This window comes from Takifugu rubripes, chromosome 18, assembly GCF_901000725.2.
Source record: "Takifugu rubripes chromosome 18, fTakRub1.2, whole genome shotgun sequence".
NCBI classification, from domain to species: domain Eukaryota; kingdom Metazoa; phylum Chordata; class Actinopteri; order Tetraodontiformes; family Tetraodontidae; genus Takifugu; species Takifugu rubripes.
In genome coordinates, this window is record NC_042302.1 from 9,191,252 (window position 1) to 9,216,066 (window position 24,815).

At 49.2% G+C, this 24,815-nt stretch overlaps 3 protein-coding genes and 1 long non-coding RNA gene across 5 annotated transcripts in view; 3 read left to right on the forward strand and 1 right to left on the reverse strand.

Annotated features, from left to right (window-relative positions):
- Positions 1-97: 97 nt before the first annotated feature.
- LOC101067802 (uncharacterized) lies at positions 98-3,076 on the reverse strand. Its single transcript, XM_029825688.1, has 3 exons — positions 2,676-3,076; positions 2,230-2,368; positions 98-2,132 (listed from the first exon to the last, which is right to left on the reverse strand). The coding sequence occupies exons 1-3, from the start codon at positions 2,939-2,941 to the stop codon at positions 1,560-1,562; spliced, it is 978 nt and encodes a 325-aa protein (XP_029681548.1). The 5' UTR covers positions 2,942-3,076; the 3' UTR covers positions 98-1,559.
- A 1,575-nt stretch (positions 3,077-4,651) lies between these two features.
- Positions 4,652-19,895, forward strand: etv6 (ETS variant transcription factor 6). Of its 2 annotated transcripts, none has more exons than XM_003972947.3 (8): positions 4,652-5,046; positions 7,207-7,336; positions 15,653-15,817; positions 17,548-17,682; positions 18,276-18,869; positions 18,989-19,131; positions 19,214-19,314; positions 19,395-19,895. In XM_003972947.3, the coding sequence occupies exons 1-8, from the start codon at positions 5,020-5,022 to the stop codon at positions 19,495-19,497; spliced, it is 1,398 nt and encodes a 465-aa protein (XP_003972996.1). In that variant the 5' UTR covers positions 4,652-5,019; the 3' UTR covers positions 19,498-19,895. The 2 variants fall into 2 exon arrangements, with proteins under 2 accessions (XP_003972996.1, XP_011611812.1); XM_011613510.2 differs by having other exon boundaries at positions 4,653-5,046; positions 7,210-7,336.
- LOC115246547 (uncharacterized) lies at positions 7,351-10,846 on the forward strand. Its single transcript, XR_003885673.1, has 2 exons — positions 7,351-8,389; positions 8,425-10,846. It is a non-coding gene; the product is annotated as an uncharacterized lncRNA (long non-coding RNA).
- Positions 19,896-22,986: 3,091 nt separating the features above from the next.
- LOC115246690 (chemokine-like protein TAFA-2) overlaps positions 22,987-24,815 on the forward strand; it is a 26,891-nt gene continuing 25,062 nt past the window's right edge. Inside the window, exon 1 of the mRNA XM_029825838.1 lies at positions 22,987-23,473. The gene's annotated coding sequence lies outside the window, so the exon portion shown is untranslated. The remainder of the gene's footprint in view (positions 23,474-24,815) is intronic.

The following is a 24,815-nucleotide window of genomic DNA, read 5'->3' on the forward strand; positions in this document are numbered from 1 at the left end:
TACTTTTCTTCCTGTTCCTCCGATAAAAAAAAAACAAACAATAAAAAAAATCAAATAAAACGCGCGCTCGGGCACGCACACACACACACACACATCGTTTTACTGAGTAATACTTTAACCATTTTTGTTTATTGAAATAATGACAGTGCACATTGATCAACATCTCAGTTATGCATCATTGTAAATACGCCGCAACTAGGAAAAACAGCTAAATCCTATCAGAAATTAGAAAAATAAATTCACAACAATTGTTGTCCCTCCAATTTAGAGGCTCCAACTCTCTCTCCCTTAGTCTCTCTCTCTCTCCACAATGCATGCCGGGATTTTTAGGCTGTCGATCCATTACCGCAGTCCGTTCGTGACGCTGATTGGCCAGCAGGAAATTGTGGTCAAGGGGAATAAAGAAAATAAAAGGGGGACATGTGTGTGTGTGTTTAAAATGCTCTAATGTGGGATTTATTATTGATATATTGCTTTGAATTAGAACATCAGGGGGCAATTGTCATTTGAACAGCACCAAATCTGGGTAAATAAATAAATAGATGATGAAATCGGCCAAATTGGCACGTGCTGCATCATTTCAGCACCAACCCGTCTTTGCTGACTTCGTGTTGCCATCCTGCATCCACGACAGAAGCGTACATGGGTAGAAACGTAGGGACAAATAAAGATGACCGCTTTTCCTGTGTTTTCTCTCCATGGGGGTGTTCCTAGATTCAGCTAGCCCACCATGACTCAGCAACACCGGGGACAGACCCATTGGGATGCACACAAAACAAAAGGGAAATGACTCATATTTAATTCATGGGCTCTGTCAGTGTGACCCAGAAAAGATTTCCATGGTACGCTGGAGGTCTTCAAGCTGCTCCAGTCGGTTCTGGAGAGCTGTGCCACCACAGCCGGAGCGAGACCCTGCGGCCGCCGCAGGCACACGGCCGACAGGAAGTAGCTGCTCTGGCTGGTTAATGTCAGTAGATTACTGATGGTGGATGGTTGCAAAACACAACTGATATCTGAGCCTCTTCTAAGTATTCCTGATGCTAGCACAGATGTGAAATCGTTACTGTGGTCAAGGGGAATAAAGAAAATAAAAGTGGGACATGTGTGTGTGTGTGTGTTTAATTAACCATTCTATTACTGTAGTCAATCAACCAAAAGTGCGATTTAGGTTAAAACAAAAATGACCAAAAATAGTCTGCCTATGAAAGGATGCAGGATTTCTCCTCTGACGCCTTCGTCTGGTTGGGCTGGCTGAAGAAACTCGAAGCAGTAGCCGTGGAAAATGATGTGAAATTGTTGTCCCGATACTGCAGCAAGTACTCGGGGTAGATCTGGGGTTTGTCAAACACAACATAAATGGAGGGTTGACGAACGTTGTCAACGCAGCTGTCATAGAAGTTGATGTCCCCTCCGTCCTTGGAAGGGGGCCTGCGGTTCTCTGGGGATCCCTTGGTGTATTTCCCCACCAGCAGCCTCACCACAAACATGGACCTGACATCAGAGTCGCTGGTGTAGCGGTGTGAGTACTGGGCATCCACGGCAAAATAACTGCCTATATTTTACAACGAGGCGGTGGTGGCACGTTGTAGCTGCTGATGGGCGCCGACGTTGACGGCGGCAGGTATGACCACGGTCAAGGTGCCCACGCTTCCCTTTGATGACTGCTGATATGTGCCAGGCACCGGCAGGCGGAGCGTCACCAGTGGAAGCTGCTCATCGCAGCTATTAGCTTCTGCTCCCATTGTTGTGGTCGAAACAGCCCCCTCTGCTGGCTGCTGCTGGCACTCCGCATCAGTATTGTCTTCCAGATCATTGGTGGAAAAGCTCGGCTTCTTCACTTGGTTTGTGTTGCCCTTGTTGACCTGCAGCTGCTGGTTGCCACTCTTGGCCTTGTTGCTCTGGATGTCGTAGTACTTTAAGGCTTGGATATTTGCATAAATTGACTTGAAGGCGAGGTCATGGGGCACACCCTGAAGAAGATTTAAGGTCTGCGGAGTGTGGAAACTATGGTTCCGAGAGCAGTTGCAGCTGGTGTTTAAGAACTTCTCACAGACGTGCAGCCTCTTGCAAGCAAAACCTTCCTTACATCCACCAAATACAACATCATCACCAGTGTTGTAATGGTGACATAACTGGTTTAGAGGAGATAAAGCAAAGCAGACAAAGATGAGACACGATAATGAAGGTTCAGAACAGTCTCCCTGTGGTTGTGACCCCGCTCACGCTCACCTGTGGCAGGAGGCGGTTGTCGCTCTGCAGCAGCAGCGTGCACAGCTCTGTCCTACTCAGGTGCTCCAGCTCGTGCTCCTTCAGGATCGCCTCATTGTGACCCGAGTCCAGCTCGTGGGAGAAGACGCATCCTCTCCTGCTGTCAAACACACACATACGTGTGATAAAAACACATATTCATAGCTGAGACTACACACTTTAAATTAAATCGTGTTGGAAATAACTGTGAGCTATAATGTTACTTTATTATTTCAGACTATATATTTGCCTATTTGTGCCATTTATTACAGGGTTTTAACAAACTCCACCCACTCAAACTACTTTATAAAGGTCACATCGGCATATTGCTTTATTATTTTATGACCCAGAGGGTCATAATTAAATCATCACTTTTTACAATGCTAAAAGCTACACCATATACCATAATCTTTAAGTGTGTTTCTTACCTGTTCAGATTGAATTGACAGGATCCACTGAACAGGAAGTTCTTGCACAAGTGCAGAGCCTGGCAGGAGCCCGGACAGTCTCTGGTTCTACACAGTCTGACTTTGGTCCTGGCCACCACCTTCGGCTGCCTAAAAGGGCAACAAGGAAGACATTTGTCCGAACTGGACAAGATCTCCAACACACTGCTGCCGAGGTTACACTCCAAAAAATCAGTGTCCACCGCGCCTTGACTGGCGCAGATGATCTTTAAGATCCCTATCTCCATCTTTTTCCAGGTTGCCCCCCTTCAGCTTTACTTTCTCCGTTATTGTGACACGAGAGCAGAACGGTGAGGTTCGGAAACCGGAAGTGAACTTTATTTTCTTTTTAAAAAATACACGTGATATTTCGATTTACCACAAGGGGGCGGTGTTGCCGCACGCAAGTGTGCATCTATGAGAACCAAAAATTACTTTTCTTCCTGTTCCTCCTCCGACAAAAAAAACAAACAATAAAAAAATTAAATAAAACGCGCGCTCGGGCACGCACGCACACACACACACACACATACACACGCACGCACACACACATTTTACTGAGTAATACTTTAACCATTTTTGTTTATTGAAATAATGACAGTGCACATTGATCAACATCTCAGTTATGCATCATTGTAAATACGCTGCAACTAGGAAAAACTGCTAAATCCTATCAGAAATTAGAAAAATAAATTGACAACAATTGTTGTCCCTCCAATTTAGAGGCTCAAACTTTTTCACAACTGCTTGGGGAAGAGAGCGAACACAGTTTTAAACAGTTGCAGCCAAACTTGGTAATGCATTGCCTCCACCTTTCAAACTTTTTTTTTTTTTTTTTACAGCAGTCAATTGAGGGTTTTATGGCCATCTGATTTGTTGACTTCCTGTTGTGTGTCTTTGTCGTATGTTGTGGAAAAGTTTTGGAATTTTCATCTGCAGAAAAGGCAGTATAGCTCCTCTTTCTTCACTTATTGTGTGTACAGGGAATCCTTCCTGTCTCTAAAATCAGACAAAGAGCAGAGAGAAGTCCATTTGAACTTAAGTATATTTATATATGCAGGAACTGGTTATAATCCTTCTGTGCATTACACACAGATTTTAGAACATTAGTTACATTCCAAGTCGCATACATGGTGGTTTTATTTTCAGTGCAAACTCCACTGAAAAGAATGCACCCAATATGTACTGAGACATGACTTAAAAGTGATCCTTGAGCTTTGACCTTCTGTTGTGTTCTTCTGACGGTGTGGACGTTCTTGCTCAATAAAAACCGGCTGTGGCACAAGAGGTATTGTGATTGTTCCACCTCTATAGTAACTGTAGTGTATATGTGGTAGATTCCAATCCTCAGCAAACATGGAAAAGGCTACAAGAGGCTCAGAGGTCCTGCTGCAGTTATGATGGAGTCGTGCGTCTCCACTGCATTAAACACCAGCGTTGTTGGAAAGAGACAGACACAGATGGAAATAGAGCCAATAAGGTCAACGTTCATGGTCCACTCCTAAATCAGCACGTGTACATCAGTGTTTAGACAAGCAGAAGTGTGGAGTGTGGAATGCCAACCTCTGGATGTCATAAAGACCTAAATACCTGACTTCCCCCTCTCCTCTACCCATATACTGACATCAACAAGGCACAGACAGTCAATGCACTCATATATGATGACTTGCTACAGCAACGAGTGCACACACACACACACACACACACACACATACACACACACACAGCCGGCTGCGGTCTGCCTGCGACCTGCTGCGATTTCCTGCTAAGGGTTTCCCTTTAAAAGGGGGCAAGGCTCAATGCTGGGAATTCACGTCATTTCACTGTTTTACACACACATCCAAATCAATGAGAGAGAGAGAGAGAGAGGGAGGGCGAGAGAGGAAGAGGCAGAGAGAGAGAGGGAGGGCGAGAGAGGAAGAGGCAGAGAGAGAGAGGGAGGGCGAGAGAGGAAGAGGCAGAGAGAGAGAGAGGGAGGGCGAGAGAGAGAGAGGGAAAGAGAGAGACTCTTCCAGGAAGAATTATTAACCAGCGCGCTGCCGCCGACATCTGAAAGGGAAACACGCAGACAAAAGAAGTTTACTGAGCGACCGCCGCGCCATGGAGCCGGACCGCAGATAAGAGAGGCCGAATTAAAGACAACTGGAGAGGGCGAGGGGCTACATGAACAGGGCCAACTTGTCCCAGAGCAGCACACCGAGCGGCCGCAGCGCCGCCTCTCCCCCCGCTGTCCGCCTCCCTGCGCGAGCCCCGAGGAGGTGAAGAGGAGCGCGAGGCGAGCACGACGGAAAAGTGGCGGCGCGAGCCGAGAAGTTGACGGCCGACCATGTCCGACCCCTCCGCGCCGAGCAAGGTGACACTTCACTCCCTTTCTCGCCTCTTTCGCGGCGCATCCGCCGGCCGCGGCGGCCAGATAGATCCGCGGCGGCGCCATTCACTTTGTTTTGCTCGTCATCTGTTGCTCCACGCTTTAGTTCGCCTCCGCCGATGGTGAACACGTCGTGACTGTCGGGTCTCGCGCGCAATTGTCAGCGATTCCACGCGCACATATCAAAGCTTCCTGCGCCTTTATCGCGGTCCCTGCAGCTTCGATCTCTTCAGGTGTTCCGAACCACAACAGAACCAGCCCTCCTGGTCCCCGGTGAGGGGCAGGAATGCAACAATTGTCCTCATAACACAGTTGAGCATCTGACCTAAAAGAGCTGCTGAACAAAGACGGTAACAAAGGATAAACTGACAAACTTTTGCAGCCTGACTTTTGAGGGTTTTCTGCTGCTTCGTGGTGTCACTTTGTTAAGCAGACACAATCAAACGTCACCATTGTTTTGTTCAAGACCAACAAACCGATGACCAAGAAGCAATATATGTGACTAATGTTGAGTAAATGTTTCAACATTAAGTCGGCTACAATATAATTGACATTTTGCTAATGATTGACATAATGCTCAAAATCAATGTTATATATTAGGACACCATAAAATGATCCAGTGGCCAGATACAAACAGGAATATGAGGGATTCCAGTCAATAATTAGCAGTCCTGGAATGGCGTAACGCACCAACTCATTATATATTAAAACAATATTTTCAGTTCCTGCTCCTCGTCTTTGTGGCACTCGATCCTTGTGTGCGTATTTTGTTTGTCGGAGAGCTTCTGTCAAGTTGTGGCTTTAGAATTAAAGTGTCTGCTTCTCTGCTAAACATTAGAGGAAAATAGCCAGGCAGGTTTGAAACACTCCAAAGAGAAAGAGCTGAATCTGGGAGCCCAGGGTCCGTTTCGAGGGTCCGTTCCACTGTGTCTGGACGCCGTCTTTGGCCAAGGCAGGCCGCTGAGGGCGGGGTGAGGGTCCAGCTTGTGGCCAAGGGCCCAGCTCTGTCATGAATTTGGGGGCTTTTCTGCACCACCAACATTAAGAGACATTCATCTTGAGTCAGAAATGGACAGGCTAAGACGCCGTCGCCTGAGGAGGAAATAAAAAGCACGAAGATTACTGCTCAGCTTCCTCGGGAATTTCCTGTTGCATGCAATTGGTGCACAGGTTTCACACTGAAGGTGGAGGGAAAAGTGACAGTAAAAACCTCTTGGACAGCTCAGCCGAAAAGTCTCCTGATGGACGTCGGCCCCTCCGTGATGTCACCAGTCGCAGACAACATCTGTCCGGCAAACGGTGTCGAAAGAAATAAAGCAGCAAATCCACTCTTTATAACTATGATCCAAGGAGGATTTTCATTAATTGATGTCCAGTTACAAAACAGTGACGAAGCAGTTTATGGGTCAGACCACGTGTTTTTAACCCTCCGGCGTCAATTGCTCATTAAAAGTTATTCAAAAGTGGGAATTAGAGCAGAATACGTCCCCCATTAGATTACAGATAAAACCAAATCTAACTCACATTTTCATTCTGAATCCCATTTTAAATAACTACGAGTGTTTTCCTCGGATCTGAGTTTTTTTAAAAAGGATGGTGTTTGGAGCAATACTGGATCCCACCACTAGAGGGTGTGTTTGAGACGCTACTTCAGAACAGTGTTATGGTGCAAGTGGAGCCAGAAGAACTGTAACAGCATCAATATTTGGCAGCGATGTCAGCGTGCAGGGCAGCACTGATGACCCAGGTCCACCTTTTCTGAGCTCTGGTTCCTATTCCTCGACACTACAGCCCATAATAATCAATAAAAAAAACACTTGAATTATGCTGCAACTCCATGTTTCCAGCACACTGAAGCTGCTGGATGGTTGATCTTCCTAGTTTTTCTCTGGTATTTTGACTGAATTCACCTGTTCGCTCCTAAAAAATAATCCCTGCACGTTTTAGTCAGGGGAATGCGTTTTCACGTGCACGTCTGTTAGAGACAGAACTCCAGCGTGGGTACAGACAAGTCCAAGGCTAGCTGATGTCGCGTTCGCCGCGAGCGGCGAGGTGAGGGCGGGCCAGCGCCGGCCGTTTGGGTTCAGGGCTGGTGCGTTGTGGCGCTTTGTGAGCCGAGCTTTGTGTCTCTGTGTCTATTCATAGCAGGAGAGGAGCTCTTTCAGTCCTTCCGCGAACCCGCTGCCAAACTCCACTTCCTCCCCCGTCCATGCGCCTGCTGCGAGGCCAGCCAGCCGAATGGAGGACGAGCCCGCCAGGCTGCCTGCACACCTGCGTGAGTCTCACACACACACACACACACACACACACACACACACACACAGATGAGAACGGCTCCTGCACATGTTGATCGGTTGGTGGCGAGAACCGATCTTTGTCTTCTTATATTCTCCCGCGAATGTTTCGGTATCGATTTGTCTTTTCCGTCTCGTCGTCTGGGGAACTTTCCTAGCCGCCTTTTTCCATAAATCCAGTTTGAGCTTCCGCTGAATCATCGGCGTCAATTAATCCGTGCAGCGATACGGACTGTTGGGAAACAGGAGTTCTTCTTTGCTGCGCCTCTTTTTAAATTTTTTTTTTATGTAAAATCAAAGGTCACGCGCTCAAACCCGCACGCGCGTCTCCAGGACCGCTGGAGCTCGGAGGTGTTGAGCCAGATCCGAGGTCGGATCCCTGAACCGTACACGGCTCCTCGGTCCGGAGCTGACGGAGCCAATAAGCAGTAGTTATTAGCAGCCGAGCATGGGCGGTCTGGTGCTGACAACATCTGGCAGTAATGGAAATGAAGGGACGGAGAAGAACCGGGATCCAAATTAAGATGATCAGCACAATCGCCAGAACTTTAGGATGAACGCGTCAGATCGGTGCAAGTTATTGGTTTTCCTTCAGGTTGTTTTAGATGAATGAATCTGCACTTGTGGTGTCACATAATTACACATCAGGCTCGATGGGACTGCATATTGTGACCATAAAACAAAGGGACTTCCCCTCGTTTGGCCTATAAACTCGATTTACATCGAGTGATTTCGCTCCTTTCAGAATAAATACGAGACAAATGTGCAAGAGATTGAGGAAAAATACCTTTTATGACTGGACCAGCAAATATGAACTGAAAAGATTGTTCAACATGAGGCCAAACTGTCTTTTAAAGCTGTTTTTAAAAAAAATATTTTGTCACCCTGGGTCTAATTAGGGGCTGTTGTTATCCGAGTGTGGCCTGCTGCTGCAGTTATTTCCTTTTACCCTCCATGGTTGTCGCTTCTGAAGCCAGCTGCTCTCCAACACTTTTAAGACCTGTGGGCTGTTTAAACTCAGGAATATAGAGTAGGTTAAAGGAATTTCAGGAATAGAGAGGACCGGTAGGTTAAAGGAATTTCAGGAATAGAGAGGACCGGTAGGTTAAAGGAGTTTCAGGAATATAGAGGACCGGTAGGTCAAAGGAGTTTCAGGAATATAGAGGACCGGTAGGTTAAAGGAGTTTCAGGAATATAGAGGACCGGTAGGTTAAAGGAGTTTCTCTCTTGGGAATAAAGGGAAACAGGTTTCAGCTGAACTGACTCTTCTGTGGCCGTTTCACACCTGTACGTTAAACGAAGGGAGGAAGCGGAAGTTCGGGAGCAAACATTGCTCAGGTGAAGCAGGTGAGAGGGGTTGTTACTCCAGGCCATCCAGGCGGCCAATCACAGGGCAGGTGGGGTCGGACCGGCGCCAGGAGACGGGACGTTCAAAGGCTAACACCAGCCACCTCGTGCGCGCGTCCATCAATATTTAACCAGGCTACGCTCTCTTTTTTGTCCTGGGTTCAGAGTCCTCTGTGGGGGCGGCGGGCCGAGGATGGACGGGCCGTGCAGGAAACTCCCTCGGGGGCACTTCCTTCTTTCATTGTTGCAGAAAAAGGAAGAAAGCTCAACAGGTCCGCGTCGGGTTTCCTGTGAAGTCAACTGACGCTTCGGCTCACATCCGCAGACTTGGGACGGACGTCTCGCTCCGTCTTATTCTGAAGGATCCTCGAACTGACCTGACTCAAATCCCCCCCCCCCAGTGTTTGGAAATCTCTCCCCCCAAAACCAGACAGATGGCAGCATAGCTTTGACACCCCTGCTCGTCCTTTCTCCCGCTGCCCTGTCTAAACACACATGTGCTGCAGGACGGGCCGTCCATTAACACACACACTCTCACACACACTCACAGGGCGTTCTGTCCTCGGGGGAGGGCGGGGGGGGAACGGGGGTGGGGGGAGAAAAAGAATGAGGGAGGAAATTGCAGTGTGGGCAGAAATCCGCCTTCTCCATTTCCTGGGGAGGAAGTGGATTAGATCGGGGGAGTTGCAGCCTGCTCCTCACGCCGAAGAATGCGACCAGACTCGCTTTTAACCCTTTCAGCCAGACGTCGGCACAAACAAAGGCCGCGCTGGAAGTTCAGAGGAAAACGTGGGAGACGGCGAGCCCGGAATATCTCTTCGATAGCGTCTTTAACGCGAGTTTCGCTTCTCTCTGCCGCTGCGTTTCCTGTCTGTTTGTTGGGCGATGCAGCGAAACCCCCGTAATGATTCTTTCCATCCAGCAGAACTGACGTTTGAAAGCCAATAAATCAACCACAGAAAGACGTGAACAGTGATCAGCATTTGAAGTTTTAGCGGGATTCGTTCAGTCCCGGGATGGGGGGGGGGGTCGTGCTCGCCGGGTCAGGGATAAACAACAAACGCTCCTCTTCAGCACCACTGGATCATTTGAAAGAAAGGGCTGAAAACTTGCACGTCGGCCCACGGCCATGAAAACAAGTCGTCCCGCTACGGCGCCACCGTCAAAGTGGCGCCGCCATCGATCGATGAACGAGATTTTTCCCATTTTAATGAGGTTGTAAACGCCTCCGCCTGATGGTCGCACACACGAGCAGGTTTAAAATCTTTTAACATTTACTCATAAAGCTGCTAATGCAACAGGGCAATTATATCGCTACGTGATTAGATTCAAGTGAAATCCATGGAAACAAGCCTGTGTTTTGTGTGCGAGGGCGCGCACGGCTGCGTGTGTGTGTGTTGTGCGCTCACAGCTGGGATTGCACTGTGCACGCTTATATGAGTGGGTGGATGAATGTGAGTGAATCTTGTGTCTCTGTGCAAAGCCTGCCAGAGGTTGTGCGCGCGCTCGTGCGCGTTAGGCGCATGTTTTCTGTCTTTCTGAGGGGAAATTTCCTGCCCCTGGAAGCGGCTCTTGTCCTCAGGAATTTCCTGAGTGGGCAGTCGGCGCTTCCTGAATAAATGTTGTTGTTGTTGTTTTTCATGTGTGCCTGTGTGTGCGCCTGTGTATGCGTGTGTGTGTGTTTTAACTGGTTCTTTTCTCTTCTGAAAGGGAAACTGTTCTCACATGCCAGCGAAGGCGCTGCCACAAAGAGCAGAGTCTTACGTTGCTGACTGGAGGTGTTGATTTCTAATGGAGAAGGTCACAGCAGCACAGGTGCTCTTCATCAAGTCATCATGGAGGGTTGATAGGCGAGAGGTCGCCGCTGATGTTGTGTGTTCATCTTTAAGATGAATCAAGTCAATTCTTCTCAGTTTTCTCAATATTTCTCAGTGTGAAGGACTGGTAGCTGCGCAGCATCCAGGATTTTATGGATGTCTTTTATCCTGGCTAATGTCTAGTGCCCAGACGATCCACAACTTTAGTATTTTTGACACCTACGAGGAAGCATTTCAAGGAAAATATAGATCTTTGCGCCATAATTCTGCTACTATTAAGCCTGTGGGTGCTAAAGTGTGATTAAACTGATAGGCGAGGTCGTTTGGCGAGGCTGGTTTTTGTGTGTTTTTTTTCTTGACAACGTGAAACCAAATCTCAGCCGGGATGGAGAAAAGGTAGGAAGGAAAGGAGAGATGGAAAAAGATGGCACAAACTGGAGCGTCGGAAAGATGGAAGCTTTTATGGGTGATCTCACTTCTCCACGTGGGGAAAAGCATATGTAGCGTTGGTGTTCCAGACGAGCGAGGGCCAGTCGTTTCATTTGATGCGTCTTTGAAGGCAGCCAGTGTCGGAAAGAGAAGTGAAGGAACAAAAGGAAGAGTGACTCTGCATTCAGGAACTAACTAACATGAGCCAGCTTGCTCTGCTGCTCAACAACAAGCTATCAAAAACAGGTAGCGCTACTTCCTGCCTATAAAAGTTGCGTGTGATTGATGATCCGTTTTATGTTTGTTTTGACTGGATGAAGTCCAGATTTGCCGGACTGGGACGGGCACGTGCATGCCGGCAGGATGACTCTGGAAGGGGGGGTGGGGTTCTTGACAAAAACGCAACAGCGTATGTGTGTGTGTGTCCTCACATTACTACCACGATTGTGATTTAACTAGCAAAGTGGGGCCATTTTGGCTGGTCCTCACAACTTCAAAGGACTGCTTCAGGGTTCAGACCTGGTTTTATGGTTGAGGTTAGAATGGGTGTAGGTCCAGGTTAGGGGTTAGTTGGATTGGTTAGGGAGCTGGGTATTTTCCTTTATTAAATTCCCCACTGAGATAGAAAGGTGAGAATGAGTGTGTGTGTAGGTGTATTTTTCCTCGCCGCACCCATCTGAAGTACAGAGCGACACAAAGAGGAGATGAATGGCGCGCGAGGACTAACCTAAAGGTCTCCCCTCCTCCGTCTTCCTCCTCCTCAGTCGGCAGAAAGAAAACTCCTTTCTCTGTTGAGTTGGCGGAGCTCTGCTAGAGGAAGAGCAAACATTTATTAAAGAACCGGGCGATTTGAGCAGCTTTGAGCCGCCGGTGGGCGATGCCTTCTCTGTTTATTTAGCAGTTCATCCCAGTCAGGCTGGGATCCTCTCCTTGGGATTTTTGTTCTGCCAGGAAGTAATGTCGTTGAAATTCCAGGATGACTCAAAACACTTGGCAAAGCAGGGAAAAGGGGAACGCTCCGAACTGCGGGACGCTCCGAGCAGGGCCATGTTGTGGCACACCTCAATCGACAGGTTTCGCTTGTTAGCTTAAAACACACGCCAACGTGTGATCCTGGCGCTCGGCGCCTCAAAATGGTGAACCAGTTGCTCCACACCCAACAAGTCCTGATCACACGGAAGCATTTTTAGAGTTCTCGTTTCTGTTGGCGGAAGTTTCTGGGAGATTTTGCTTTCAGACTCCATATAGTGGACTAGTTAGTGGACTAGTTAGTGGACTTAGACTCAGTGGTTGTTGGTTTCTCTGTACCCGTGCCCTTGCACCCGACCCAGCTGGGATAAAGTGATAAATAACGGATGGAGTGATCATCAACCCAGGATGAAAGGTCTAGAGCAGGGGTGTCCAAACCCAGTCCTGGGTTTTCTGTCCTACTGGACCAGGCACACAATTCTTTTCACCAAAACTGGTGAAAACCGAGAAGGCCCTTGAAGATTGTGGCCCTTGTTGACTAGGTTTGGACCCCCCCCCTGAGAGGCCAGACTGAGATGGTTTGGACCGGAGGAGGGACAGTGACTCTACTGGAAGGGTGTTGAATCTGTAACGCAGACCTAGAGGACGGCCTCCAAGCTCATTTTGACGATTGACCTCTCGAACTTTTGGGAAGAGTGAACAGCCAAAGGTCACCTATTGTGTCCATGACAGTAACCAGAGCAAAGGAGTGTTGCAACCTACCTCCGAGGGTGAGGCGTCTGTGTGGGGTTGACATTGATTTTTGGACAAGACTTTGAGCTCCGCAGCAGGACGGACCTCATTAACTGGTCTGGCTGTGAGGGGAAGTCGAGGGCTTCTGTACCGCAACACTGAAACAGGACACCCGTGATCTCATCCTCCTCCTTCCTTCATTCATCCAAAGCGCTTAAGAGTTGCCTTGGCAACTCGTGAGCGCTGCGTGTGCGTGCGTGTGCTGGCGGGGGCTCGAGGAACCACGGGGTGAAAATGATGTGTCATCAGAGAGGATGAGGAGCCCGGTTTAGTCAAGTGTGTGGGATCTTCCCCCCGTCGTGCTGGACGGTCTTTAGGCATCGTAAACTTGCATAAATGAGCAGCACCAGCGCTTGTTTTCAGCCCAGATGAATGAAAATCTGTTTTCTTCCTGCAACTTTCAACAACTCTCGTCCTCATTGCCGCGAATGTTGGAAATACCGAGAGGGAAAGTCTTGAGGGTCACTTCGTGTCCACCTCAGCTATAGTGCCGACAGTTCCTCAGAACCAGCCCAGACACATGAAATCTGATCATAGAAAGAGACAATAACAAGAGGAATAGATTTGCCTCACAGTGACTCAGCGTTGGGAGGTTTCGCTAGATAAGAGATCGCCGTTCACACAAAAGAGAAACACGGTTGGAATGTTGAAGGGAAAGCTGTGAGAGCAGAGAGCTGCGGCGCCCAGACGAGCGTCCACTTCCTTCCTCCTACCTTCTTCACAGCTCGGTGTGCTCATCTTGTTCCTGTCATCCGGTTTATTTTCTGTCCTGACTGCATCCACTCCAGCACTCTCCCTGCTCTCTCTTCCTTTTCTCATCCCACCTCTGCCGTTAACGAGCCTCCCGGCGTCACTCTCCAACCTGGCCACAGGAAGTTTCCCGAGCTCAAGCGGAGCCCACGCTGGATTGCTTCCTGCCAGAATGTGTTGTGGGACACACTTTTTTGGGCGCTCTTCCTCCTCCTCCCGTTTGCTCTTCTTGTCGCTTCCTCCTCCGGGCTCTGCACAGATGGCCGAGGCCGGCGGACCGGATCTCTGGGGGCTCTTGGCAAAGTACTGCATCTCTCAGGCCCGTGACCTTTCGACCCGGGCCGCGTCCGTGCCCGCGGAGGCCTCGCGGTTTCACAAGTTAGCCGAGAGAATACCTCCGCCACACATATTATCATGCTCACTTTATTAGCGACACAGCAGGGAAGCTCCAGCACTCACGTCCTGGGCAGGGAGCTCAGGTTTGAGGCCATCATCTGCTGACACTTGCCTGCGTGGTCGTGTAACACCTGTATCCCATTGCCTGACATCTTCTGAGGATGTCTGTTGACAAGGGGAGGGTCAGATAACCTAGCCTGCCCCGGGTTTATCTGCCCTTGTGCCCCTGTCTGAATAGCGAGGGGTGGAAAGGCAAGAAATGGGAATCGGACAAGCGAGACTGGGTTTCAAATTGTATCGATCCCTCTCTGGGAGGACGTCAGTGAAGCGAGGGTCCGAAAAGCCGCGCAAGGTTCCGATTACACGTGCGACAGTGACATTGGCGGCTCCAGATAACGGCTGACCGCATCCCAGAGGAAGCGTTTGAGAGCCGGTGATGATGAAGATGTAAGAAATGAGCGGAGGCTCGGCGTGAGTGTGTGAGACGGGTATTTCTGCATCGCTGGTGTGTGTGTGTATGTGTGTGTGTGTGTTTGTGAGGGAGAACCAGAGGAAAAGAGAAGGTGGGACACCTGGAAACCATCAAAACACAAAGAATACGAAATCAGGACAGGCGAGGTAGCTTCAGATAAAAGAATCCTCGTGTTCTTGTCTGTACTTGTGTTCTCGTGTACTTCGTCAGCCGAGTACACGAGCTACCAAGCAAGTGACCAGATGCCCATTTTATCAAGTATGAATCATATGTGATTTGCGTGGACAGCGAAGTATCCCACAATGCACTTCACCTCAGCTAGCAACAGCAGAAAGTGCAAAGAACGTGCTTGCTTAGTATTGAACGACGTGCTTGCTTAGTATTGAGAAACGGCTCGTTTAAGCTAACAAGAACACGAGGCCCGAGTTGTCTTAGCATTTAGCTATAGCAGCCGCTGCCACCATTTCACACAGTTGCTGTTTTTTCCATTTTGTGGAATTCTGTGTATATTTAGGAACCCGTCAAGAACATGAGCAGGTGTTCCTGGTAGCTGAGGAGAGATCACCAAGAGGGAATTTTCAGCAAACATGTGTAGGAGTAGCGAGCTCCTCCCTGCATTGGTAAATGACAATAGGTGGATTTTGAGCGGTTGCCAGTGCGACCGTTTCTCCGTTCAAGGCCATCGCTGAGAATATCTTCCAGATTATTCTTGTATCAGCAGGAAAAGAGTGTGTGATCACAGCCAACGTTGCTGAGGATCTCCAAATGCAGCCCGGGCCTTGTCGCAGCCTCCCGGCGCTCTTTCGTCAGCCCTGCAGATGTTTTACACTCCTGTTCCCACGGCAGGGAAAGAACCATTTCGGAGTGGAAAAAGAGAGATTGTGTCCGTGCTTTCCTCCGCTCCCTCTGTGCGTCCTTGACAGATTATCCACAAGCTAATATTCTGTCCATCTTGTCTGGAAGTCACCGGGCCAAGAACAGCACAGATTGTTGCAGATAAAAGGACATAACAGTCTGCCTCTTTTTTGTCCGCCTCCTCCTCTTTCATCCTTCCGATTCATTCTGCGCTCCTTCTCCTAACCTGTCAACTTTTAATCTTTTATGCTGTCTTCCCATTCTCGCTCCTACATTCATCTCCCCCCTCCTTTTATCTCCACTTCCTCAATATCCTTTTTACTGCCTCCGCCTCCTCCTTCCTGTCTTTCCTCTTTCTTCCTTCCTTGCCTCCCCAACCCCCGCATCCTTCTGCCTCTCACTTCTCCTCGTCTGTCCTTCCCCTTCCCCATCCGCATCCTTTTCCTCCCTCGACCCTTTCCCGCCTGCAGGCCTGCAGCCCGTCTTCTGGAGCAGGGACGACGTGGCCCAGTGGCTGCGCTGGGCTGAGAAGGAGTTCGCCCTGCGGCCGATCACCAGCGGATCTTTCCAGATGAATGGCAAAGCCCTGCTGCTGCTCACCAAAGAGGACTTCCGCTACAGATCCCCACATTCCGGTAATCTTTCCCCGTCTTCTTCCCAGGGGTGTTGCTGTGGAATTTGTGCGACCTCCATGACAGCTTTGGAATTTAGAATCGACAGAAAGTGTTGCTCAGCAGGCCAAATATGTACCTGCAACCAGGTTTTCTCAGCAGCATTCCCATTTCAGACATTTAAATGATGTCAGCCCCGCAGCATTCCGGCCAAAAGAATCCTCGTCCCTGCTTTATCCCAGGCTGCGGCTGCCAAAGCGGACCGCCTGCAATATCAATTCAGCACACGAGCTTCAACTCTTCCTGCAAAAGTATGCTAACGCTAGCGCCATCGAGTTTAAATCTTACGGAGCAGGAGATTTACAAGCCAATATCACGAGCGTTGCAGGAAAATGAACCATTTTCCCCCAGATTTTCCCAAAACAAACTAGCTCCCAGCGGCACCGGGGAGACAGGTGACTGGATGGTTTCCAGCGTTGCCTCTCACTGGTTCATGCTGACAGGAGGACAAACAATAAGAGAGAAAGGTGGGAACCCTGTCGTCAAGTTTTCAAACTCATACATGATGTAGATGAAACGCGTTGCCAGAGCAACTTTGGAGCGCTGCGTTCGGAGGCGTTCGCAGATCGATGCAGCGCTCCGGAGCCGGAGGAGGGAAGGCGACAGTGTCAGGTGACAGCGGAGGAAGGCAGCTGTTGCAGCGAGGCGGCCGTGGAGGGGAGGGGAGGGGAGGGGGAGGAAGTGGGAGACCGTTGATCAGGAAGTGCAAGCCAACCTCAACTGTTGCCTCGGCAACACCAGCGGCCAGGCAACCTGCCACAAAGGGAATGTGATGAGTGTTGAAGGACACGTTAGCGTTCAAGACAACGTGAGAGCATCGAGATTAGGGACAAAAGCGACTGCAAGCTGCCCGGTTGGGCGCCCTGGCGGTGTTTTATAGCCAAGAAAACGGAGAAAATCTCAGGAGCTCGGATGAAATTCTTACAATGTTGCTCTTAGACAGAAGAAGCACCCAAAATATAACTACCGTCAAAAACACAATAGTGCTTCTTGTAAATCCCAATCTTTGTCATTTTTAATAGCTTTTTGTCTCATAGAAACTTGTTTCAGAGTTTTAGTTCTGTTATTTAAACCACCTGTGTGTTCTGAGCACCAAATAATCTAAAATGTGCTTTTTAAGGCAGCTTTTGAGAATTATTGATGTTTAGAACCGGGTGAAAGGACTCGTTAAGGCATCGGGAAGCAGGAATTTTCTAAAATCCGCAGCCCGGCAACAGCTTCAGAGAAAGGGGAAGCAAAACCATGAGTGTGTGTGTGGGTTCGCGTTCAGTGTCACTTCCTTTACGAGAATCATTTCCTTGTTATGCTAACCTGTCCAACAACCGTTTGGGTGTGATTGATGCGTCTTTGTTGCCTGTTGATGCCACGCAAACAGCTGTTAATCACCCTGAACTTCCTGCTCCGGCTGCATCACCCTGACTGTGGAGTCACCCAAAAGAGGCGGCCAGCGCGTGCTGCCGGGGTGACGCCGCCGGTCGGAATGCGCCGAGTAAAGGGGGCAGAATTCCCGCAGAGTCGCTGCGGCCGTCTCACCGCTGCCTTATTCCATTATTGCTCAAGCTTCCAGCTGCCTGGAAAGCAGATAAGGGAAGAAGGACAAGTAGTGGGAACTGGGCTGAGTGGATGAGGCAACCAGCGAATTCCCCTGGTGGACAGGCGGTAACCTTTGACCTTTCATCCCCCCTCCCGCGCAGGCGACGTGCTGTACGAGCTGCTGCAGCACATCCTGAAGCAGAGGAAGGCCCACGTGCTTTACCCATCGGCGTATTACCCCGGGAGCTCCTTCAGCTCGCTGCCCGAGAGCGCCGTGCAGCACCTGAAGCTTGAAGGTCAGTGCCGACGAGCAGACGCCATCATGTGTAGAAGGTCGCCGCGTGGTCACTGGTCGGGCCCGACCGACAGGAAGTAAAGGGCTGTAGCGCTGTTGTGAGTTAACTGCATGTTGTTTTCGCCTTTCGAACGTGGTTGAGAGGAGAAATGTTTGCCAGTTTTCCAGTAAATATGAAACTGCCATAATTCCCCTTGTTAGTCGAACCTGTTCCACAAGGAAGTTTAGCTTTGTTTACGAAAGCGCTCGTACCGCCGGCTTTTGATGGTTAAACTGCCGCGTTTGTTTTTAACTCTATTTTTGGACGCGTACGTTTGTGTTTTTATTTTTTAAATGGAGCAAAAAGAACAAAGTTCAAAGAACTGAAACAGGACTTTTTTCATCTGTGGGAACACAGCGCCCCCTAGTGGAGCCCGAGGCTGCGACATTACGATCATGACCAGTAAATGAAATGTAAAGTAGAAGTAATTTATCTAAAAGGAGCCCTTTGCAGAACTCTGCAACATCCACGTGATCGTGTTTTTACTCTTTCTTGCTTTTTTGATAAATCATCTGTTTGAAATCCGAAAACAACTGCCTCTCTTCCAACCTCAGAAACGGTACGGCGACCACCACGTGGCGCAGAGCCCCTCCCCCAACATCTGCCAACCATCGAGCTCCGGCACCGCTCTCGGTCCCCCCATCTTTCAGCCACCAAGCGGTCCCCCCCAGAGCGGAGCCACGCCCGCCCGGCCAGCGAGGACCACCAGACCTTCTCTCAGCTCCCCGACAGCAACCACCACCTGCACGAGGACATGTACCCTCTGTCGGTGTCCCCGGCCGCCCCCAACGGCCGTTGCTCCACGCCCAGAGAGGCCCCGTGCCCCGGCAGCCCCGGAGCCCCCGACGCGGGCCCGCCTCGGATCATCCAGCTCATGCCCAGCACCATCATGAACCCCTTGCTCCTCAGCCCGAGCAGAAACACGGGGGGCGCCTCTATGGACTTCAGGCACAGTCGCGGCGGGACCGCGTCTCAGGTGGTGCTGGAGAACGGCCGCGAGGGGAGCGTGCACGGTCACCAGCACGCGCTGCCCCTGGCCCAGCAGCACCACCTGCTGCAGCAGCACGAGGAGCCGCTCTACCGGAACCACGTCATCATGCCCGTGTCGCCCCCCGAGGAGCAGCAGATCCCCATCGGACGGATCGCAGGTAGGAATTCACAGTTCTTAGAGTCACAGAAAAAGGGGGCGGGTCCTTCCGGAGACATGGTGGGGTGGGGGGGGGGGGCTGTCAGCAGATTAAACCCCAGCTTCTCCTGACGCCCCCAGACTGCAGGCTGCTGTGGGACTACGTCTACCAGCTCCTGTCAGACAGCAGGTACGAGAACTACATCCGCTGGGAGGATGCAGAGAGCAAAGTCTTCCGCATCATGGACCCAAACGGCCTGGCTAGGCTCTGGGGCAACCACAAGGTGAAGCCCCCTGACGCGGTCTGGCTCAGCCAGCGGAAACAGATCAGTGAGAGTTACTCTTTGTGTTCCGTCGTTCTTGCAGAACAGGACAAATATGACGTACGAGAAAATGTCGCGAGCACTGAGACACTACTACAAGCTGAACATTATCAGGAAAGAGCCGGGACAGAGGCTTTTATTCAGGTAGATGTCTTCGAAATGAAATATTTCTGATGACTGAAAGCACGGGAGTCATGTTTAAAGGAACTTTTTCCCGCCTTCAGGTTCATGAAAACGCCCGACGAGATCATGAACGGACAGACGGACAGGCTGGAGCACATTGAGTCGGACACAGACGAACAAATCTACATCAAGGAGGAATGCTGAGGGAAGCAGGTCCATGAACTGATTAGCACTTCTGCTACTAATACTTCTACAGCCAGCGATGCCTTTCAGAAGCAGCCTGAACAATCAGCGTGTAAAACCTGAGCGCCTGGACGGTCGTCGAGCCAGACAGGAGATCCGGGCTCCGTCTTGGGATCTTCAAAAAAAGAAAACCTGCGTCCATTGTTTTGAATTGACTGAATGGAAAAGAGTTTCTAAATGTTCCCTTTTGATTACTGCAACGTCCCCCTGAGCTTCGATGACTTCCCTGAATCCTTCTGCTCTCCCCGGTCTTCTGCATTATGTCATGTAATTTTGTTGTTTGTAAAAAGAAAATTGTGCGTGCGTGTACGTGTGCGACAGGAATGTTTTCACAATGGAATAAACATTTTTGGATCAAATTGCAGCTCTTTGGGTTGAAATTAGAAACTCTGGCGCCATCACTCCTGTTGGTGTCGTACCGAGAGTGTCCACACGGGGGCAGCGTCGTGCCATCGGCAGGAGATCGGTCCTTTATTGTTTCCAATTGATTTGCAAATCCTTTTCTAAACTACTTTATCATTAATACTGCACCATTTACGCATTAAAACAGGGCCGTTTCTAGCTTCGTGGGGGACCAAAATGCTGTTTGGAGGCCTCTAGTTTGTCAAACTGTGATGAACAGGTAAAGGTAAGATGCCACTATCTATTAGACTTCATGAGCAACACAGGCTACAGTTAATATTTAACATCTTAATTTGAGCCACTCAGGCAAGTTAAACTGATTTTTAAAACACTTTAATACAAGGAAAATAATCCTCATGGGCAAAATGCGTTTGGTGCTTGTGAGACTGAGTAAAGCGTCCACATTTATTTCCTCATAAACACACAAAGCTGAGAAAATGAATGCTAAATAAGGCTAAAATAACATCAAGCGTCAAATATGTGAGAGACAGAACAACTGTTAGGATCTGAATAAACGGCCCATGTTGGACAGGCCAACTTCCATAAAACACACAAAAAAAGGGAGTTCATGACCAACAAATATTAGCCAGCCAGCTAACATTTACCCGACGCTAGCTAGCTGGCTAAATAACTAAACTTTAACAAAATAAAACAAAAAAAAGGCGTTTCACCTCCACATCACCAACAAATAACTCACCTTTATCGTTCTCTTCATCACTTTTTCTCCGGTTTCGAGCCGCAGCTGCTGTCAATCATCCCCATCACACCTGTCGGCGCTCCGCTACGTCACTCCCTGTGGATCAGGTAGAGCAGGTGTGTGTGTGTGTGTGTGTGTGTGTTCCTGCCTTAGAAAGAAAAAAAGATGAGAGGCCTGCAGGTGGGGTCATTATCAACCTTTACATGTGTCAAACTCTAACCCTAACCAGGCTGAAAATGCATTCAGTGGGATAGAAAACCCGGCAGGATCGTGGCCCTCGAGGACTGAGTGTCTGTGATGAGAGAAATGTTGGCTGTGTGTCAGCAGGGTCCGTTTCCAGGGCGACACCAGCATGGAGACGCCGTGGAGCCAGAGAATCGAGACGGGAGAGGAAAAATAAGGTTCTCTGGAATCAGCACTGACCAAATGGCTGATTGAGGAGAGAAGAGGCAGAAGAAGGTCGGCGGTCTGAGGGTGCAGGTCTCCAAAGAGCTGGAGGAGCAGATTCATCGAGGAGGTCAGAGCGAGGAGGAGCTGAAGAACCTCTGTGTGTTCAGAAATCATGACATTCACCAGGCTCAGCGCCAGAATTAAGAGGCCTAAATCAAGTGAAAAAGGCCCCAAATGAGCAGAGGCAGCGTGCTGGACCCCTCGTATGACTGCTGAGGTTAACGAGACCGCTCACGTGCACCTGCAGGACACTGGAACAGCCTGTCAGACTACAGAAACATCTAAATAACACTTGTTTTGTTCCTGCTTGTCTGGTTTATATTGACGTAACATAAAATGTAAATATAATTAATTTTAATGTGAAGATTAAACCTATTAAATACTTTTTGGAATATGCAGATGACTAAAGTGGGGATTTCTGTGTGTGTGCGTGTGTGTGTGTGTGTGTGTGGGGGGGGGGGGGGTCAAACGGGAATTAAATGCTTAAGATAACGTTTATCCGGTGTCGCGGCGCCCTCTTGTGGTCACGGTGAGAACAGCCTTTCTGGATGGCGACTGTCCTGGCTCATCAGAGATGAGTTAAACAACAAGAGAGTTGGTTTGCTTCTTTTCTAGTCTAGTTTAGACGATAGATTAAAAATACACACGAATTTATGTATAAAGTGAAAATCGAGCCCTTTTATATAGGAAATACATGTTTGTAGGCAGTCGTGACACAAGGTTGCGCTCCGGTTGGTTGCTTTGCGTTTTGATCAAAGCCCCTCGTTTTTGATCTTTGGAAGATCAAAGTCTCTCCGGATTCTGGAACAACACCAACATCTAATGAGCTCTTCCGCTTTCAACATTTCCTGCAAATTATATTAAAATCCCTTCATCAATTTCTGAGTTGCTTTTCTAACAAGCAAACGCCGGCTGTCGCGTTAGCAGCCGCCTTGGCGGAGGTGAAAATGAGATGGTAAATCAGCAAAGGGAGCATATTTTAAACTGCTGAAGACAAATGAAAACACCGGAGGGCTTCTGATCAAAGACAGGAGCGAATCAGCATCTCGCCCTGCTGCTCAGCCTGCGTCCAAACTGTTGGACAAGCGGGGGGCGTTTTGCTTTTGGGTCTCCAGTGACGGAGGCTTGTAGCGTCCAGCATCTACTGCTGCCCTCCTCCATCCCTCCCAGAAAATCCCAGTGCTGCCGATGATTTTTCACACGCAGCATCTGAGATTGCAGCAGCTGCCTCTGGGAGACCTTCACCCACGAGCTGTCCCACCCTCGGCCTTGTGTTCAGACAGCTCGTCACAGCTATATTGCACCCCAAGTGTAGCAAGAAATGAGGCTGCAGTGAAGTTCGGGCAAATTTTCTGTTTCATCTTTCTACATGTGAAATTGATTTTTCACACGAGGGTTTCAAAGGTGAGGGAAGCATATTTAAAAGCACCTTTCTCCCCGTCCAGGTTCAGGGGGGGGGGGGGAACACCTGATGGGGACAGACTGACAAACAGGAGCACGTGTCGTTATGTCAAGTGGTTCTGCTGTTTGTGAAAAGATAATTGTGTGTTGGAATAAACAGTTTTGGATCATCGCCTTGATTTCGCTGCATTAACCTGCAATTCTGCATGTGTCCACATGAGGTCAGTGTTGTACCACGTATATCAACAGGTAAACGACATTATTATTATTGTTATTATTGTTGTTGTTATTATTGTTGTTGTTGTTATTATGATCATTGTTGTTGTTGTTAGTGGTGGTAATGAAGATGAGGATAATAATAAAATCGATTATTTCTCAGCAGGCAGCCTTCTCGTCACTTATGTCTCCAACTGCTGCTTAACTTCATTTAAAACCAATAGTTGCGGCTTTGGCTCTGAAAAGTCAGGCTAAGTCACTCGGTGTTGTGCAGCCTCCAGGTTTGGGCGCACATCGGTGTCAGACATGAGAGACGCGTCCGTGGCGCTGCTGCGCTCTGCGCTCCGGAGTCTCCATAAAAGTTGAAGCACACGGAGCTGAGCTGTCAGACGAGGAGAGACGCCGTGGAGAGCGGACCGGAGGCTGCAGGGACCGATGCCAATCGATTCCCTTTGGAGAAATCCACCTGTCTTTTATTGAGCGGGCCGATCCCGTCGGGACTGTCGGCGCAGTTAAAGTTTATTAGCCGCCCGACAGATATTCCAACACCTTCCCGGCCGCAGCAGAAGGAAAAGGAGCTTTTGGATGCTGGAGAAGCTGTGAGCGGTGCGCGGTGGATGGAAACGCAGCCCGACGATTCGGGGCTTTGATTTTATCCGAGGAAGGACGCAAATGTCTCCACCTGGCAGACTCAGCCCTGGATTGTAGCAGCAGCCTCGCCGATGGTTTGAGAGGGCGCTGAGGTGCCGGAAGGGAGTGGGACGATTCCAGGTAGGAGCCGTAGTTTCCTCCCGGGGTTTCAGCAGCATCACAGGAACAAACTGCTCCCAGTTTCCTTTAAGCAGCCACGCACGAAAACACCCCCGAGAACATTTCTTCCATCTAGTTCGGCTTCATTAGAGGTCCCCCCCCCCCACACACACACACACACGTGTGTGTTCTTACAGTTTAAATAGAAATTTACTCTCTTCCTCTAAAAAACATTCCAGGAACTTAAACCCATAAATGAAAAATCCACACAAATCCGTATGAAACGTCACGGAAATGATCTTTTTTCCCTCCATTTTTAGATCTGATTCTTTAAATATTCAGACCTCCAAAATGCAAAAGAGAGCAGATTTTTTCCTCCCACTCGGAGACTAAAGTCCGGTTACTTAATCACGAGTCCTCTGATGATGAAACGCGGCGTCAGAGAGGCAGGAAGGCTTGGCAGGATGCTGCTCCGTCCTAAAGAGCACAGCGGCACGCCGACAGGAGCGGAGCAGGGAGAGGAGGAGGAGGACGGGACCGAAATAGCAGCCTAAAAACTGGCTTTGCACAGGAACTCCGGTCGGAATCAAACGCACCTCTGGAAACGGGTTCAAACGACCCATTTTGGCCTCTTTGACAGTGAAAATCCCGAAACAATCCGTCAGAATGTTGAGCTGAGCTTTGAAAGGGTCCCGCTGTGTCGGCCTGGCCCCCGACGGAGGGCCGGAGAAGTTTAAGGGTCTCCCTGAGGCCCCTGCAGCCCAGTCAGAGGCTCATATTTCTGCGTCGGCACCTTCAGCTGTATTTATTTACTCCTTAATTTGTATTTATTTACGCATAAACGGGCCTTAAATTCCAGACGAGGTTTAGCGTTGAGATGAAACCCTGAAAATATTGGAAATATTGGGCCATTAAAACTGGAATAAAAGAGGATAAAAGGGGAAAAAACGATTCCACTCAAAAATGCAGCCTCATTCAGATTATTCACATTCATTTTGCTCCTTTTTCGGTTTGTTTTTTGCCTTTTTTGGCGGTTGTGAGTTGTGTTTATTTGAGTTTGAGAGCCTCAAGGTCGCTCCCGTTCCCGTTCCGTGGTTTTGTTTCCATGGAATTCCTCAGGATCGGTGGTCAGACCATCGTGGTTTTCAGCCAATATCTCCGACCGTTCCGGGAGAGCTCCAGAAATTTCATTGCATTAATTTTAAGAAATGAAGTTCCAAATGTCAAATATAGGTAAAATCCAGGTGCTCGGCCTGGTCCTCCCCCGCAGCTGAACAGGAGCTGCTCCAGCATCCCGGCACCACCCGGGACTCCGTGGAGCCCAAAAAAGATCCCGTCCCAAGATTTGGTTGCCTGCATGAAA